The following is a 17,799-nucleotide window of genomic DNA, read 5'->3' as shown; positions in this document are numbered from 1 at the left end:
AATAGTTTGACTTAAGATTTGTTTTTTTTTTTTCTTTTGGATGGTTATGGGGTAGCAAAACCATTTTCTGAGTCAGTCTTAGTATGTATCCTAGCTGGCCTTGAACTCACGATGCTCTTAGACTCACTCTCCATCACAATCATGGGCACGGACTACTCATGATGACCTTTCCAGGACCTGCGTCAAAGAGCTTCTCTAGATGAACTTGGAAACTCTCAGTGGTGTTGGAGGCACAGGCAAGGCCAGAGAAACCAGGGGCATCAAATGTTAGAAACTAACCTTCATTTAACAATAGGCGTTGGGCTGTTTTTTTTTTTTTTTTTTTTTTTCCTCAATTAATCCTCACGGCTGGTAAGAGAAGAAGGATAAAAACTGGTCAGTATTACCACTAGTGCTCTTGCTTTCACCGCCATGGTGTTTCTATGATACTATTGAAATAGAGATCAGAATGGAACTTTCTAGAACTTCCTTGATTTCTTTTCCTCCTCTGTCCTAGGCTAGTGTGCCCTCTGTGTCCTGGGCTCTGGCTTGGTACATGGTGGCCCTCTAGAGTCCAGTTCAGTTATTGTTTTTGAAGCCCTGGATCCAGTTTTGTGGGGAAAGTAATGTAGTGAATGAATGAAAAAAAAAAAAGAAAGAAAAGAAAAAAACTGAAAGGATATGACTGCCCCTAGGTATGGAGGAGGAGAAAGATTTTTGTTGACAAGAGGAAGAGCAGAGTCAGGCAGAGACATTTAGGAGAGTCCAAGTGAACATGACCTGAGATGGACTATGTGAGGAGAGGGGAGAGGAAGGAAGAGAAAACAAGGGGAGGCTTGGGCCAAGAGACTGCGATAGCCAAAATGGCTGTTATAGGGGCTGGAGAAGTTGGAGTGGGAAAAGCCTAGCTCAATACCTGGGCTGGAGAATTCAGGTATGACAGCCAGGAGGGCCCTGTAACAGGTAGACTGAGGGATGCTGGGAGAAGTTGGTGGCTAGCGGCTGCTTTGATAATTAGTGGACACCTCAGTGAGCCCTTTGTCCCAGGTTTGAGACCTAACAGTGAAGACTGTGATTCCAGACCTGAAGACCTTCCCAAGTTGATCTTTGAAGCCAGGCAAACGTGGTCACTCATGTGGACACTAGTCCAAGTTGGCCTGGAATTTGCTATCCAGCTGACTCTGGGTTTGAACTTGTAGTTCTCACCTGAGCCTCTCAAGTGGTGGAGGTACAGGTGTGCAGCACCACACCCAGTTAGGGATGTGCTGTGTGAAAGGCATTGCCAGTTGATTCTGTCATGTGTGAACCTCATAAAGTCTGCTTACAGAAACCTGGACAGCACAGCCTACTATATACCCAGGCTAGGTCATACATGCCATCATGGCGTGGCACACTGTGTCATTCGTGACAGTCCATGAAATAAGCATGAGAAACACACAATACCTTTTACATGAAGGCTTCCAATTTTAAAGGTACATAGAACAGCATAATATCTAGTCACACACCCTCCTGTAGCTTCAGCAATGGTCAATGGTTTAGCAGTCTTAGTATTTTTATGATGCTGGTGACTGAGCCTAGGATCTCATACTTGCTAGTAAATGTTTTGCTTCTGAGTCAGACCTCTAACCTGGCAATTTTAATTCATTCTACTTCCTGATTCTTAAATTGCTTCAATTTTTTTTCACTAGAGCATTGGTGTGTGTGTGTTTGTGCCCCTCCCCAGTGCTGGGATTACAGATGGGTACCATTGCACCTGGCTTTTAAGTTGATGTTTGGGATCAATACCCAGGTCTTTATGTTTGTACAGCAAGCACTTTATGGACCAAGCTCTCTCCCCAGTCCTCACCGCCACATTTTACAGGAAATTCGGGAGAAGATGCCAGCTCAATCTTTGCTGCTATAACTATCTTGAGCTGAAAAGCACCTGTACATTTGAATCAGGAGGTTCGACTTCAGGTGGGAGAGAGACTGATTAGAATATTCAGTGGCCTAGCGATAGACGTGGAGATCTATTTGGGGGCAAGCTTTGCAGTGGATTTGTTCGGGGACTAGACTTACTACAGACTCAACCATCTACCTTTCTCTGGCTTTGCTCTAGAGGGAAAAGGGGAAAGTTCGCTCCAGTGTATCCATGAAATGAATAGACAGATTTTTGGAAAAGGGGGCACGTCCAGGCTGGGAGATGATCCGTGCAACCTGCTGCTGAGCCTGGATCATGTCCAACTCCTGTCTTCTGGGTACAGCAAATATCGGGACTTTATACGTGACCTGCCTCTCCACCTCTCCAAGTACATTCTAAGTATGCTGGGTAGATGAGGGCAATTCTCAGAGACTTCCCACCTGGGCCTAGTTGGGGTTGGGGGTGGGGGGGCGTGTGTTTCTGGGTCCATCTTCTTTCTTTTTCTCCCAGGAATGCTGGATAAACACAGTCTGAACAGGTGTATCTTTGTAAGCCAGCACTGGGCCACTCTGGCCCAGCAGGTCAAGGTGGACCAGTCCATGCACTCCTTCATTCAGAACCAGATTTCTCTCCTGCAGGTACTTTGGGTCTGAAAGGGGTGTGCCTTGGAACAGCTTTGTTCTCATACTAAGGTTGAACCTTTGTGTCTCCAGGGTAGACTCCCCCAAATGGCGCCTTATCCATATTTGCAGCCTCCCCTCCCCCCCTGTGCTATGGCCTCCCCTTATCTGTCCCTTCAGCTAGCCTGATGGGATGGTTCTGTGGGTGTGGGTGCCTGCTACAAAGCCTAATGACCTGAGCTCAATCTCCTGACCCTACAGGATGAAAGAACAAATTTCTGCAGGTTGTCCTGTGACCACACATGCGCCTTGGCATAAGTGTCGTTCCCCCCCGCCCCCACAACATACACAAAACAAACAACTATACGAAGAAATTCTTTTGAAACAGAATTCTCTCAGGAGCACAGGGGTTCCCTCACCCTCAGAGGACTGGGGCTCCAGCTCAGCGGTCTAGTATTTGTCTAGCATGTGCAAGGCTCTGGGAAGTTTAGGTTGTGAGACAGTCAACTGTCATTAACTAATGAAAGCATCATCACACACAGGAGAGAGAGCACATTACTCTGCACTTTAAAGACTATAACTTACTGTCCTCATCTACTGTAAATTTACCAAAAATAGCTCTCTTGAATGGCCATCTCTCTAACTGAAAGGTCCCAAGCCAACCCAAAGGTAGAAAGGCGGAAAACTCTCCCTCTTCATGAAGAGTTATAGGGGTTACCACAATCACAAAGCCACAGATGAACCTTTGAATCTGCTTCAAGCTATCTACATTCTTCATGAGGCCCTAATGTACTGGATTTAGGTGAACAGGAAGTTTACTCCAACACCGAAGCATCTCCAGCATTTCTACCTTTGTTTCTTGCCTGAGACCTAACTGTGAACCATGTCGCCCAGGTGGTGACAAAGGAAGAGAAGCAGGCTTACACAGTAAGGCAGGCCCTCCTCTTCCAGGCGCTTGGTAGTCATTAGCCATCTGTCCACTCATGATCTTGATGCAACGGAGCAGGCCTGGGCTTTCAGGGGTTGACCATCTCCAGATTTCATCAACAACTAGTTTTCCCCTTCCTCTGGAAGAGTAGAAATGAAGAGGAGTCGTTTCTTTTGTGTGCATGTCTATCTGTGCATGTGTCTCTCCGAGTGTGTGTTTGTGTGTTTGTTCTAAATATATATTTAAGGCTGGGGGATGTATCTCAGTAGAAGAGTGTTTGGTTCAGCCTCTGCACCACAAATTTTTTTTTTCTTGAGATGACAGATGTCATTGTTATGTATTTGTCACACAGAATATGATGGTTTGAAGTATGTGTACATTACGGAATGGTTAAATGTCACTAATGAATGCATTGCCTCACACCACAGAGAGAGCACTTAGTTTTGTATTTAAAAATACAATCTATTATTAGTTATTGTGAATGTACCATGCAATAGATCTCTTGAACCTCTTCCTGCCTAACTCTATGTGTCCTTTGACCATAACCTCTGCCCCTCGCTCCCCGGGGAACCACCTTTGTCTCTGGTAGTCACTATTCTTTCTACTTTCTATGACATCAATTTTGTTAGATTTCATACAAGTGAGATCATGTATTTGTTTCTATGTGCCTGGCTTATTTCAATTAACATAATGTCCTCTACTTCCATGTACACAGTTGAAAATAATATTATTTCTTTCATTTTAATGGTTTGTTGTATTCCATTGTGTGTGTTTACGTGCATACATGTGTACATGTTTGTATGCATGTGTGTATGTGTGTGTGTGTGTACACATCTTTAATGGATACTTACCTTAGTTTTATATTGTAGCTATTTTAGATAGTGTGATAATATACGCAAGGTTACAGATGTCCAAGTGTAGTCTTTCTTTCTCTCTTAACCACATAGGGGTCCTACACAAGGGGAATAGATCCTAATTATGCCAACAAAGTCTCAATCCCAGTTCCCAAGATAGTAGATGATGGGAAGCGTTCACGGTCAAAAAGTCAGAAGTGGAAACTGAGAACAAAGGTGGGTTTCGGTGTTGTCCGAGGTAAGCAGCTGAAGGTGTCATGTTCCCATTGCCCCCACTGTGAAGGCTGACACCCACAAGCGAGCACACAGGCTCTTGGGAGGCACCACTCCCTGAAAAGGCCAAAGTTCATTTGTGTTACTACCTACACATAAGTCTCTCCTTCCACCTAAGCCCTGATGTCATCATCTGCTGATGGTGGGCTTCATCGGGCTCTGCTCTCAGTGGTCTGTGTCAATGACAGCAAGTCATCTGGTGGAGATTTCAGGGGCTGGGAGCAGTGGCAGCCATGCCTCTGATTCCCCTGAGTCCTAGGAGTCTACCCATCTCAAGGGCTACTCGAGCCTGCTGCTTTGGAATGGGAAGGGCACGGAAAGAGGGCTAAAAATGCCAGACATCTCACTACCAGGTTCATTCTGCTGCTAGATGGAGGGAAGAATCAGTCACTTATAGCTCCCCTCACCAGTACTTAGGCAATAATACAAAAGAACAAAGGGAAGAAATCTGGAGCACTGAGCATTTAGTACCTAGGCATTGTAGTTACCCTTAGAGCATTCCATGTCTGCTCCTTCCTCTTTGTTGAAGTTCCATTTATTCTAAAGTCTATTCAGTTGGCAACAAAAAGATACCTAATGAGGGGTGGTTTGACTTGGGTTCCCATAGGGAAGCTGTGGAGTATAATTTAGAGATGATGATGATGGTGTATGTGTGTGGCCAGGCAGAGAACCCAGAGGGAGGGCATGATAGCATTACCTATGAAGGATGGTGAGACTGGGGTTAACTGACAGCCTGCTGCCCTCCCAAAGGCCTAGTGGCTCTGCAGCTCCAGTTAATCATGCCACCGAGGACTACAGAATCTGACCTCCCAGACCATTTGAATTTTCGGGAGATGGTAAAAATTGGTGTTAGGTAAAATTTCTTGTATTGCCAGGTGTGGTAGCATAGACCTGAAATTTCAGCTGAGGGCAGGAGGATTGCTTAGGCTACAAAGTGAGTTCAAGGCCAGCTAGATCTGGCTCAGACACAAACAAAAACAAACAAAAGGAACTTCTTGCTTAAAAGAAAAATTGATAGCAGCCAGTTAAAAGATTTTTTTTTATTTTTTGTTTTCCACAAATAATGTAAACTAAGAAAAGACATTTATCAATCTTATTTACCTGTAAGCTTTCATCTCTGAGTTCGTTCATCTACCTATTTTGTCAGGAAAGAAACTGAGGCTCAGAAAGCTCAAGGGCTTCCACACAGTCTAGTGACTGACTCACACGACTTTTCTAAGTATGTTTCTCTTTTGTGTGTGACAAGCTCTGGAGATAAGGCGGGTTTGCAGAGCATCTCGATGTGATTAAAGATTAAGACGAGTGGACGGAGGGATGAAGCATCTGAAGAAGAGTCCAGGACATGGAGGAGAAGGCTTAGGTTCAAAGAGGCTCAGCAGGGGATGCTCTCGGGCCTGTCTGAGGCAGACAACATGACGATGGATGACGACGTAGGCTGCTCTTGTGACAGTCGCTTTCTTTCCTACCAGCCTAGTGTGACTCCTTCCAGCTTCCTGAAGGGCTGGGGAGAGGAATGGAAGTGTTTGGTTCAGTCATCGATACTGGAAATTTTCATGTCTGACAGGCTGAAGCCATTCAGAAATTGGGTGGTGAATGGCTGGAGGGAAGGAAGGAGGAAAGGGAGAAGAAGGAAAGATGGATTACCCCATTGAGATTTGATAAAACTCAGGTTAACTCCCTGAGTCATCTCAGAAATGTCACCTGTAAGGTGATGAGAGCTCTGTGTAGGCAAGTGGTCGACTTTGTAAGTCAGCTGCAAGCACGACGAGGGTCAAGCATATCTGAGCGCTGGACTCAAAGGCACGGAGGGCAGTGCACTGTCGGGTACCTGGACTGTAAATACAAAGTCCTGGCTTTGTGCGATGGTTGGTCAAAGGCAGCTGTGATTTGGTGTATGTATGCCCATGCCCACATGAGTTTGCCTATGTGAGCTTGCCCGTGTGAACTCATTTTCAGTTAAGTTGTGCTCCAAGCAACGCTTAGAATTCAGCCACAAAAGTGTAGAAAACCAAACTGTAGAAAATTCCAAGCTCAAACATGCGCTAGTACCTTCATCTCAGTGTTTTCTAATGCACAGGTAACTTAAACGTCAGCTTATGGGCCTCTCCCCAACAACCCCAAACATCAGCTACATCCTTGAAGGGAAAAGATTGGGGGTGGGGGCAGTGCATCTGGACCAGAGTAAAGGCTATGATGGCGCTGACTCCATTATCTATCTCTTCATTAGACTGATTACAACTTGTGGAATGCCTACCAGAACCAGGAAACCCAGCTGGTCCAGATGGAGGAGAGGAACGTTTTCTGTGGCACCTACAACATCCGCATCCTCTCTGACACGTAAGTGTGGTGTGAGAAGTTAGATCTTTTAGGACCTTTGAAGACCCCTTAGGCTTCTCTAGACCATCTTTGGCTTGAGAGATAGTGCACCTCCTGCTAGGCTCCAGGCCTAAGAACCTGTTTGAACAACAAATGTTTAATCTGCGCCATTCTCTGCTGCAAGCCCCAACTTCATTAGTTTTGGATATTCGATCAACAGACATTTGACAGGTTACACACATGAAATCTTTGGTTCTTTACAATTTCACTATTGCCTGATTCCAACTTGAGAGCTAATGCGTGCTGACTGGGAGAAAAGTCCTGTAATCCCAGTTAGTGTGTAGAGAAAGTCTCCTGTGTCTGTGCCACTGAGAGACAACCACCACTAATAATTGTCTTAGTTAGTGTTACTATTGCTGGGATGAAACACCATGACCAAAAGCAATTTGGGAAGGAAAGGGTTTATTTAGCTTACATATGCTGAATCAGCGTCCACTGAGAAAACCAAGGCAGGAACTCAAAGTAGGCAGGAACCTGGAGGCAGATACCAATGCAGAGGCCATGGAAGAATGCTTCTTACTGGCTTGCTCCTCATGGCTTCTTCAGCCTGTTCTCTTACAGAAACCAGGAACACCAGCCCAGAAGTATCCCCACCCACAATGAACCCAGCCTTTTCCTGTCAATCATTAAGAAAACGCCCTGCAGACTTGCCTACAGCCTGTCTTATGGAGGCAATTTTAATTGAGATCTCCTCCTCTTAGATGACTCCAGCTTATGCCAATTTGACATAAACCTAACCAGTATAGTATTGAACTATAATCTCCAGAATCATGTTTTTAAACACATAGCACATACTTGAAGGAAATGGGAATATATATATATACATATATATATGTATATATATACATATATATATATGTAATACATTTCTGTAACACAACACAGTAACACACTCTGGTATCTATTTTAAATATGAAAACTTATAATAATGGAACCACATGACATCATCTAGATATGCCACAAAAGACTATTTGTGTGTGTATGTATGTATGTATGTATTTATGCATGTATTTATATATGTATGTATTTGATGCTGGGTTAGAACTCGGGGCCTTACACATGCTAGGTCTGTATGCACCTGCCACTGAGTCATAAGCCCAACTATAAGAAAGTATTTTAATAGTTTTTTCCCCCCATATTTTTTGGCTTCGTTCCTTTCTCTTTATTCACAAGGTTTTGTTGAGTTGCCTATATCTTATTTTTGATCAGCGTGGGGATAGCTTGTCAAATTGTGTGGGGACAGCTGCTCTTTACATGTATGTAGGGGGGTGTCACACTTTAGATGTGACATCAGGGATCAGGAGGTAAATACCAAGATTTCCTCCTGTTTGAAGTGGTTTCACCTTTCTGTTTGCTGGGACATTGCCTCCTTACTCTGCGACTGTGTTGTAAGTAATAGCAGTGTTCTCGATCACAATTAAAGATGGCTCTTTTTGGACAAATTGTTTGGCCATCCTGTTCATATAATACCTAATTCTATAGTAGTTTTCTGATTGGGAAATCCATTCCTCTCACCTGGCAGTGGTGGACTGACTAGAAAGCTCATTACAAGCAAAGGGCAACTCACAATTTCCTATATTGCCAGTGGCGCTTATTAGCACAGAACCCCAGGCCTAAGAACTGCTCCTTAGATGCTGGTTAAGGGGGAGAGACAGGAAGAGAAAATGCAGTGCACATGGGACTCCCCAGCTATATTCCTCTGAAGTTTCTATGAGAAACAGACTTCCACCGTCAATTAAGGTTGGGGACTTTCCACCCAGACTAATCTGATATTGGGGGATTTAGCATACATAAGCATTGTTTTTTAAATATAATTTTATGAATGTGTTCAGGATTTAATCCTCCTTGACACAGACTTCTGTAGAGTGAAGTAGGGATCATCAGACCCTATCATCGCTTGGCCTTGCCTTCTGAACGGCACTGAATTTCTTATTACTCCACCGCTGTAGGCAAAAGTCAGGTGCTGTGTGGGCCTAGGAAGGACACTAACTCTGTCCTCTAATCCATTCCCACCATCTCCTGAAACCCAGGTTTGACCAAAACAGAATCATTCACTATAATGGGGGAGAACTAATGGCCATATCATCCAATCGGAAGATCCACCTCCTGGATATCATGCAGACCAAGGAGCTGCCCATCGAGTTCCGAGGCCACGCCGGCAGCGTCAGGGCTCTCTTCCTGTCTGAGGAGGACAACATTCTCCTGAGTGGGAGTTACGATCTGAGCATAAGGTGAGAGCTATAAGGCCATGATCGTTGTCATGTCTGGGGCCAGCCAAAACTAGGTAGCTTTTGGGAGAAGCAAGCATGGTATGCTTTGTCCATTTTATATTTATGTTGTCCATTTTATATTTATGTTGTCCATTTTATATTTATGTTGTCCATTTTATATTTATGTTGTCCATTTTATATTTATGTAAAGGTTATCCTGAGTTACATTACTTCTAGAATATCTATAAAAGCAGGGTTCTTTTTGCAAGATACAAGCCAGGATTTTACTTACTGTTTAAAATAGATTTGTAAGTTATCAGATGTCGGCGTTGAAAATCAGAATTTTTTTTGTTTTTAAAAAATATTCTTTTCTTTTTTTCCTAGATAGGGTTTTTCTGTGTAGCCCTGGCTGTTCTGGAACTCACTCTGTAGATGAAGCTGGTCTCAAACTCAGAAATCCACCTGCCTCTGCCTCCCAAGTGCTGGGATTAAAGGCATGTGCCACCATGCCCGGCCTAAAAAATATTCTTAAACAAACATGTCTATATATATCTATATATTTAAAATAAATTGTTTCAAGAGAAATTAGTTTTTTATGGGTGGGAAATATAATATGGAAGCAAAACCATGTTCAAACTGGGTATATTCATATATTTTAGTTTTAGAGATTTATTTAAAAATTTAAAAAAATGTATGTGTGTGTGTGTGTACATGCCTGTGGGTGGGTACATGGCTGAGTTCAGCTGCCCTTGGAGGATAGTAGAGGGTGTTGGATACCCTGGAGTTGGACCACTGGCATGGGTACAGGGATCCATCCCTTCAGCCACTCATCTTAAAGAATGTAATAAATATCCCTGCGCCCATTGCTCAGACCAGGAAAGAGCCCTTCCCTGGCTTCTGAGTGATCTCCTCCTCCTTGTTTCTTTTTTTTTCCAGACAGGTATTGTTGCCCAAAGTTTCATACTGATCACTGTCTTGTGTTTCTTTATAGCTTTTGCTTCTTGCTTACATATTTTCAAAAGTCTCAGCTATTTGTTTATACCTCTGCTTCAAGTCAAAATAGATGGAACTGTACTTTGAAAATGCCTGGTCTTGACCTGGGCCCTTTTGAGACTCACCATAGGGTGTGTTCAGCAGTCATGGCTTATTTGTGTGGAGCCATGGGATTTTACCTGGTGGATATTTGTGCAGATGAATATTTGTGTAATTTTGGGTGTCCGGGTCTAGAGTGCTGCTAGGGATGACCTTGGCTATGTCACCTGGTGTCCAAGTACACAAGCTTTGGGCTGTGGTTGCTTTCTTTTCTAACTGTCTAGCTACATAGTCCAGGCTCACAGCAACCTTCCTGCCATAGCCTCCTGATCGCTGGGATTATAGGCATGCAGCGTCATGTCTGGCGTTGCGGTACCTTTGTAAAAGCCCTGTTTTATTTTATTTTTGCCTTTCACTTTCAGGTATTCAGTCTACCTACAATTCATTATTGTTATGACAGCTTCCTGTTTTAAGAGGCTCTTTGTTTGTGTCCCCAACTGTCTCAGCATCATTCATGAAAAAAAAAAGTCCCCCGCCAGTCTGCAAGGCTGGCTGTGCCCTAAGACTCACATCCTCATCTCCCATTCCTAGGCTCTCTGTTGTATTTCACTCTTCCGTGTGGCTGTCGTTGCTCAACAGTGTTTCAATTACTTTGGTTTTAAAATGCGGTGGGGTAAGTCCTCTGTCTCATTCGTCTGTGGCTACTCTCTGACTTTTGTTCATTCTGGTTTATTTTCAGTTTTCAACTTTAGGGAGAGGGAACTGAGCTGCCTGTACATTTCAGTTCACACCATGCGATCATTATCGGTCTGCACGAGGCTTCATTTCTATTTATTCATCCATTAGTTTACTCTTTCATCTCTGCCTTCCCCCCCACTCCTCGGGGTACTACCTAACCTCTACCTCAGTGCTGGGGATTGAACCTGCAACTTCACAAACGCAAGGTACTGAACTCCAGCCACAGCCCCAACCTAATCCTTCTCAATGTGTATCCACCTTTTCTTTTTCTTTTTTTCTCTTTCTTTCTTTCTTTCTTTCTTTCTTTCTTTCTTTCTTTCTTTCTTTCTTTCTTTCTTTCTTTCTTTCTTTCTTTCTGAGAGAGTGTCACTGCTCAGAACTCACCTAGCAGGCTAGGCTGATAGGTTAGTAAGACCCATGGATTTGGCCACCTGCCCGCTGCACGCACTACAAGCACAGGTCACCACACTAGCTCTTCATTATATAGGTTCTAGGGGTCAGACTCAGGCCCTTGTCTTTCTTTCTTACTCAGTTATCTCCCAAGTTCCCTTCTTTTTTCTGCTTAAAACTCTCATTATAACAGTCTAGTGCACTCTTATTAAACCTCACACAACTCCATTCCATTCGGAATGGCATCCTATCCTTATGCTTTCCAGTCAGTTATAGATAGAGGAGTGGTTTTGAGTTTTGCAGGTTGACGTGGGGCCAATGAACTTGCTTACCTGTTACTGGTTCTAACGCGCACACAGTGATAATCTACTTTTTCTATGAAGATAATCTTACCAATGCCAACAGTGACAAGACCCTGTTGCCTATTTAACTATGTAGCTACCTAAAGGAACCCTATATAGTAGGATCCTCTGGACAGTCAGAAAAAAAAATCTCTAAAATGCGCCTTCATTTCTGCAGATACTGGGATGTGAAAACCGGGGCTTGTGTACGAATCTTTTATGGTCACCAGGGGACAATCACTTGCCTGGATGTCTATAAGAACAGGCTTGTATCTGGAGCAAAAGATGGACAAGTGAAAGGTGAGAAATTTGCATTAGTTTCTTTCTTCCCCTCCTTCCCCTCCTTTCCTCTTCTCCTTCTCTCCCCCTTCCTTCTTCCTCCTCCACCTTAGACAGGGTTTCTTGATATAGCCTGGGCTGCTTTGAACTCATGATCCTCCTGTCTCAGCCTCCTGGGTTCTGGGATTTCAAGCACATTCCACCTCACTCACTCATTTCTATAACTAGTCTTTATTTTTAATAGGTATTTGCACATCTATTCATGTATCTGTCAATCTGTCCTTTCAACAACACCTGAGAATCACCTGCCTAGGGAATGCTACCACCCACAGTGGGTGGATTATTTCACCTTAATTGATGTAATTAAAATAATCCCAAGCACACATGTTCTGAGGTTCATCATCCAGGAGATTCTTGATTTTGTCAAGATAATGATAATTAGCATTACCATCACAATCACCGGGACAGAAAAGTAGCCACAATCAGAGCTACAATGAGAAAAATTAGGATTTGAACTGGACTGCCTGGCTCTCAGTCATGTGCTACTAACCACAGGCAGCATTCAAAGGGAACATAGAAGTAAGAGTAAATGAGGAAAATTTTATCAGCAGGACACCACTTGAGTGTGGTCTTAAGGTAGGGAGTAGAAGATACTCCAAGCAGAATGGACAAGGATAGACAGTTGTGCATGGATGGACAGGAGGATGAGGAAGACTGTACTAAGTACTTACAGTTATTTGATATGGCTGGACTGTTGTGTGTGGTGTTGAATATCGGTCTTCTAAGCTGGTTTCAGGGACTGGTTCAAGGGCACTTCCTGCATCATGATGCAACACTGAACCTTAAAGCCATAGGTGTGTTTTCAGTTTGGACCTGACATGCTCTAATGTGTACTTGAGACAGTAAGTCAGATGTGAGTTTGGAGGAACATAGAAGAGGGTGACTATGTGGAGATAGAGGACAAATTAGGACACCTTGCACCTTAGAAAACTGCTGCGGTATCTTCCAAATCCTTGAGAACAAGCTGCATGAGGAAACTCAGATGGATGTGGCTTCATGTTCAACAGTCCAGGCTGAAGAGAGACTTCCAGAGGTGGTAACTGCTAGGACTTTCTCACCAACTGGATACAAAAAAGAAGGCTATAAAAGCAAATAGTAATGCCATTCAAAAAACTCCAAGCTGCCCGGAATATAAAAACACAATTAATGGAAATAATAAAGACTAGAAAGGGAGAACAAAGTAGGGAAAAACTGGAGGGGAGGGCATAGGTTCAGTTTTAGACAAGTTGAGTGTGGCAGGCAGAGCAAAGATCGAGGGAAAGTGTTTACATCCTAACTCTTGGAACTGGTGACTAGATTATCTCATTATCCTATGCTTGGATGTGTTCCCCTAAAGATTCATGTGTCAGAAACTTGGTCACCACTGGGGCAAGAGGAAGGGACATCGGGCCTGGTTGGGAAGTCTTTGGGCCAACCAAGGGCACTGCCCACAGAAAGGATTGTGGAACTCCTGGCATCCAGTTTGGCAGTGTCCCTACACACACACACACATTTCTACCATGAGGTGATACAGCTAAGCAGACCCTCAACAAACCAGAGCTGATGTTAGCACCATGCCCTGGAATCCTTAAGCCTTTGGGCTGAATAAAATCTCATCATAAATACATGATGAGTATTTTAATAAATCAATGGCATATAGGCACATGATAGGTATTTTGTTAAAGCAGTGCCATATAGTCACATGATAGATGTTTTATTAAAGCAATGGCATATAGACACATCGTAGGTATTTTGTTAAAGCAATGGCATATGGATTAATACATCTTGGGAAATAAAAAAAGATTGGTTTTAGATATGATTAAATGAATATCTCCACCTTAGAATGTAGAGGTTATTCTGGATTGTTGATGTTGGGCCAATGTATTTGTACGACTCCATAAAAAAAAACAGAGAAGTGTTCTTGACTGTAATCCAGTGGAGATGTGACTGCTGAAGAGGGTTGGAGAGGTGGAAAACTGTTGACATGAAAGGTGGAAGAATGGATAATGAACCAAGGACAGGGTGGCTTCCAGAAGACCATAGAGAAGGATAAAGGAATGGATTTCCTGCTGTATGGGAGCATATTTATGCTGACATCTTGACTTCAGCCACATGGTATGGTATCTAACATCTATAAAGGACAATACATTTGTATTTCAGCCAGAAACTTTGAAGCAATATGTTCTAGCAGCCTTGGAGAGCAAATACAACGAAGGAGAGATTTCTAAGGACTTTCATGTGAGAATTCCCCAGAAATGGATGCCTTGGCCGAGGATCCTAGATAGATGGATTCGATGGTTGCCAATTTTAGTTGTTTCTCTGTGTCCACAGGAGACTGATACCAGGAGCTCCTCCCCTGGATACCAACCACATCTGAGGATGCACGTCTTCCTATGTGAAATAGCACAATACCTGTATTGAACTTCTATTCATCCCCCTGTATGCTTTAAACCACCTCTAGTTGATATATAATGCATAGTACAATACAAATGCCATGTAAATAGTTGTGGTTCAACACTGTTTAGTACCAGTGATAAAAAGTCTATGCATACTTTCATGTATGCAGTGTCTAGTACAGATGCCATTTTGGCCACCACATATTTTGATTTGTGGTTGGTTAAACCAAGGATGTGGAACCTATGAATATGATGGTGTGAACTCATAATGAAAGATGCAAGACCTAAGTGTGGATGAAATTCCTTCAGGAAAGCAGGAGAAAGGAGAAGAGAAAGCAGAGGGCTAGGGAGTCACTGCCTGTCAGGGATAGGCAGAGAGGAAAGAACATAGGAAAGGGACCCAGAGGTGCTCAGACTTAGTGAAGGGAGGAGTCACGCTCCCGGCTGCCATATATATTCTCACCCACCCTAGTGAACATTGCAGCCATTGGTTTTTGCAAAAGCCATGGGGAAAACTGTCTAGATGAGGGTTTGAGACAAAAGAGCAGCCACAGCCTGGAAGCCATCCAAGAGTCTTGGTCTCCAAGGTCCCCAGTTGGGGAATTCTGACTAAGTACAGGGTTGGAGCTCAAGTCCCAGCGTTATGACCCATGGTGTCACAGGGCTGGTAAGGAAGGCTGCGTGCTTCCTCAGAACCTCACAGTGGGGCTGGGACTGGGGATAGGGCAGTCAGACCCTTACCTCTGGCATAAAATTTGAAGGGCACCAAAATAACTGAAGTGATCAAGACACAGATTTGAGTCCAGCATTTTAAAAGGCAAACTAAGGCTCGAAACCCACAATTAGCAAAATACCATTTCCATCACTCTGTCCTGGGCTGTGGCCCCTAGCCTCTCTGGTCTTTCAAGAGCTCTGCCACCTTCCTGGGCTACCAAAATTTCTTTCTTTCTTTCTTTCTTTCTTTCTTTCTTTCTTTCTTTCTTTCTTTTTTCTTTCTTTTCATTCTCTCTCTGTCTCTCTCTCTCTCTCTGTCTCTCTCTCTCTCTGTCTCTATCTCTGTCTCTCTCTATCTCTGTCTCTGTCTCTCTGAGACAGGGTTTCTCTGTGTAGCTCTGGCTGTCCTAGAGAAATTACTCTGTAGACCAGGCTGGCCTCGAACTCGGCAATCTCCCTGCCTCCTCTGCCTCCTGGGTCCTGGGATTAAAGGCGTGCACCACCACTGCCTGGCTAACTTCTTTTTTTCTTTTTTCTTTTTTCTTTTTTTCTTTTTTCTTTTTTCTTTTTTCTCTTTTCTTTTTTATCCCTGGTGATGTTATAAATGGGACAAGATGTCCATGTGAACAAACAAGGGAAGAAAGCACGCTTGCAGAGTGGAGTTCAGCTCACACAAATCCCAGCGGAACAGAGGCCCACATACCTTGGTTTCAGTTCCCAGCTCTCCCCCTCAGTCCTTTTCTAACTTGAGGAAGTTCCCTGAACTCCTGGCCTCAATTTCCTCATCTGTGCAGTGAAAGTAGAAACAATGTTTGCCCCGAGACAATTCCATGGCAGACACCGTAGTTCCTTGCTTAACGTTAATGTTTTGCAAGTCTCAGTTCTGGCCATCCTCCTCCTAGGCTGTCACCTCAGGACAAAGGTGTTTCTAGGGGCTTGGGGAAGTAGGACTTTTTGCTCACATATCCATCCCCTCCCTTCCCCACCCAGTCCCCAGGGAACTAGACAGTGCAGTTGCTCTAACCCAGTCTGCAGAGGAGCAGTATCAAACCCACCCTTGTCTGTGAAAATGATGCCATGAAATCCCCAACGTCTGTCAGAGTCAGGAATGCCTAGAGAGGAGGACAGCTCGCTGTTTGTGGACCACAGGTGTGGATCAGGAAGAGAACACCGGGAAAGCTCATCCCACTAGCCTTGCCTTGGTTCTCGTGAAGTCTGCTCAGCAGCAAAGACAATCCAGGCTTCTTGGGCACGAGTTGTCTAGCACTGCAGTTCCAAGGCAGAGTTCCAGGGTCAGAGTCCTCTGCATTGCTGGTTTTCTCAAGGGCCAGTTGTCAGGGGGCTCCATGCCACTGCTGGTGAGCCTGGAGGGGTGCCCACCAGGTGAAGGTTTCTGGGGGAAGAGTTCCTAAGCGTCGTTTTATGACAAGAAGCAGATCTTCACTGTAACCTTCTCTCCCTCGCCTTCCCTGTCACCTCTCCTTGTCAGAATGGGACATAGAGACAGGGAAGTGCCTGAAGACCTTTAAACACAAAGATCCCATCTTGGCCGCCAAGATCAGTGAGACCTACATTGTGAGCAGCTGTGAGCGAGGCATAGTCAAGGTGTGGCACGTTGTCACAGCTCAGCTGCAAAAGGTGAGTCATGAGTGAGCTGGTACTGGAGGCGGGGGAGGGGGAACACTGGGGAATGGTTCCAAGGACATGAAGGTCTGCTCCACCATGTAGCTCCCAGGACCATCCTCAAGCAATTGAGTTACATAACCAGCAAACAGGGCAACCCATAACCGGCCAAGAAAGGGTCCCCAAAGACAGTCAGAGTCGGTCAGGAACAACCCCCCACCCCCATGCCACCACATCATGCTCCACATCGTGAAACACTGGGTGGATGGAGGCTGCATTCTGACCCTGCACAGTCACGGCACATGAGTCCCAGGGCCTTCTAAGAGAGGCAGAGGTACCCTTCCAGTACTGGCAGACAACTCTCCTAGAATATCCTGCCATGGCCCTAGCTGGTGGTCCGGAAAAATAACACATTTTTTAAAAAATAAATTATTGGTTCTTTTTCTAAGGACCAATTATTTTAGTAAAGCAAAAGAAAAGAAAGTGCTGGAAATGCATTAGAAATTGTCTTAGTCTATTCAGCATTTTGTTATTCTTAACAAAATACCCAAGACTATAGTTTATAAAGAAGAGAAACTTATTGGTATATAGTTCAAAAGTGCAGTTGCTGGCATCCAGTAAAGGCCTTTAGGATGGGCTATGACATGGCCACTGCTCTTATAAAAAAAGTCTCTCCCAGGACAAGACACAAATCCCTGGCTAGATCAATACATTACAGAGAGCACAGCATCACAATGCTATCACCTCTCAGAGTTTGAACATTGGCTTATGGATTAGAAGATTTAATATCTAACGCATGGATTCTGTGTGGTACGTCCAAACCACAGAATGTGTCCACAAACACGTTCTTGCCAGATTTGGACTCCTGGCTTTAGTAGGTACTAGTAAAATCTTGCTTGCAGTAGGACCACATGACCACAGTGAAATGTGGGATCTTTCCACAATGGTCTTGTTTGTAGTTGAGCCTCAGCTACAGGCACTAGAATGCCCCTATATGTCCTCTGAGTTGTGGCAAAGAGCTGAGGATGACAGCCGACAAGAAGGACTTCAGGCTTCTCTGTGCTCCAGGGAGATGGTGCCTGGCCCAGTAACTGACCCACCAGAACA

General features: G+C 44.2%; 1 protein-coding gene across 2 annotated transcripts in view; it reads left to right on the top strand.

Moving 5' to 3' along the window:
- Nucleotides 1–17,799, top strand: part of Fbxw10b (F-box and WD repeat domain containing 10B) — a 30,442-nt gene that overhangs the window by 3,955 nt on the left and 8,688 nt on the right. For both annotated transcript variants that reach the window (XM_021178080.3, XM_021178081.3), the window contains exons 3-9: nucleotides 2,078–2,278; nucleotides 2,390–2,517; nucleotides 4,375–4,497; nucleotides 6,782–6,891; nucleotides 8,961–9,161; nucleotides 11,820–11,941; nucleotides 16,559–16,707. In XM_021178080.3, the coding sequence (XP_021033739.1) occupies nucleotides 2,078–2,278; nucleotides 2,390–2,517; nucleotides 4,375–4,497; nucleotides 6,782–6,891; nucleotides 8,961–9,161; nucleotides 11,820–11,941; nucleotides 16,559–16,707 (1,034 nt within the window). The remainder of the gene's footprint in view (nucleotides 1–2,077; nucleotides 2,279–2,389; nucleotides 2,518–4,374; nucleotides 4,498–6,781; nucleotides 6,892–8,960; nucleotides 9,162–11,819; nucleotides 11,942–16,558; nucleotides 16,708–17,799) is intronic.

This window comes from Mus caroli, unplaced genomic scaffold (assembly GCF_978045245.1).
Source record: "Mus caroli unplaced genomic scaffold, Mus_caroli_1 scaffold_13, whole genome shotgun sequence".
Classification (NCBI taxonomy): Eukaryota; Metazoa; Chordata; class Mammalia; order Rodentia; family Muridae; genus Mus; species Mus caroli.
The sequence above is the reverse complement of the archived record's forward strand: the minus strand, read 5'-3'. Positions and strand labels throughout refer to the sequence as shown.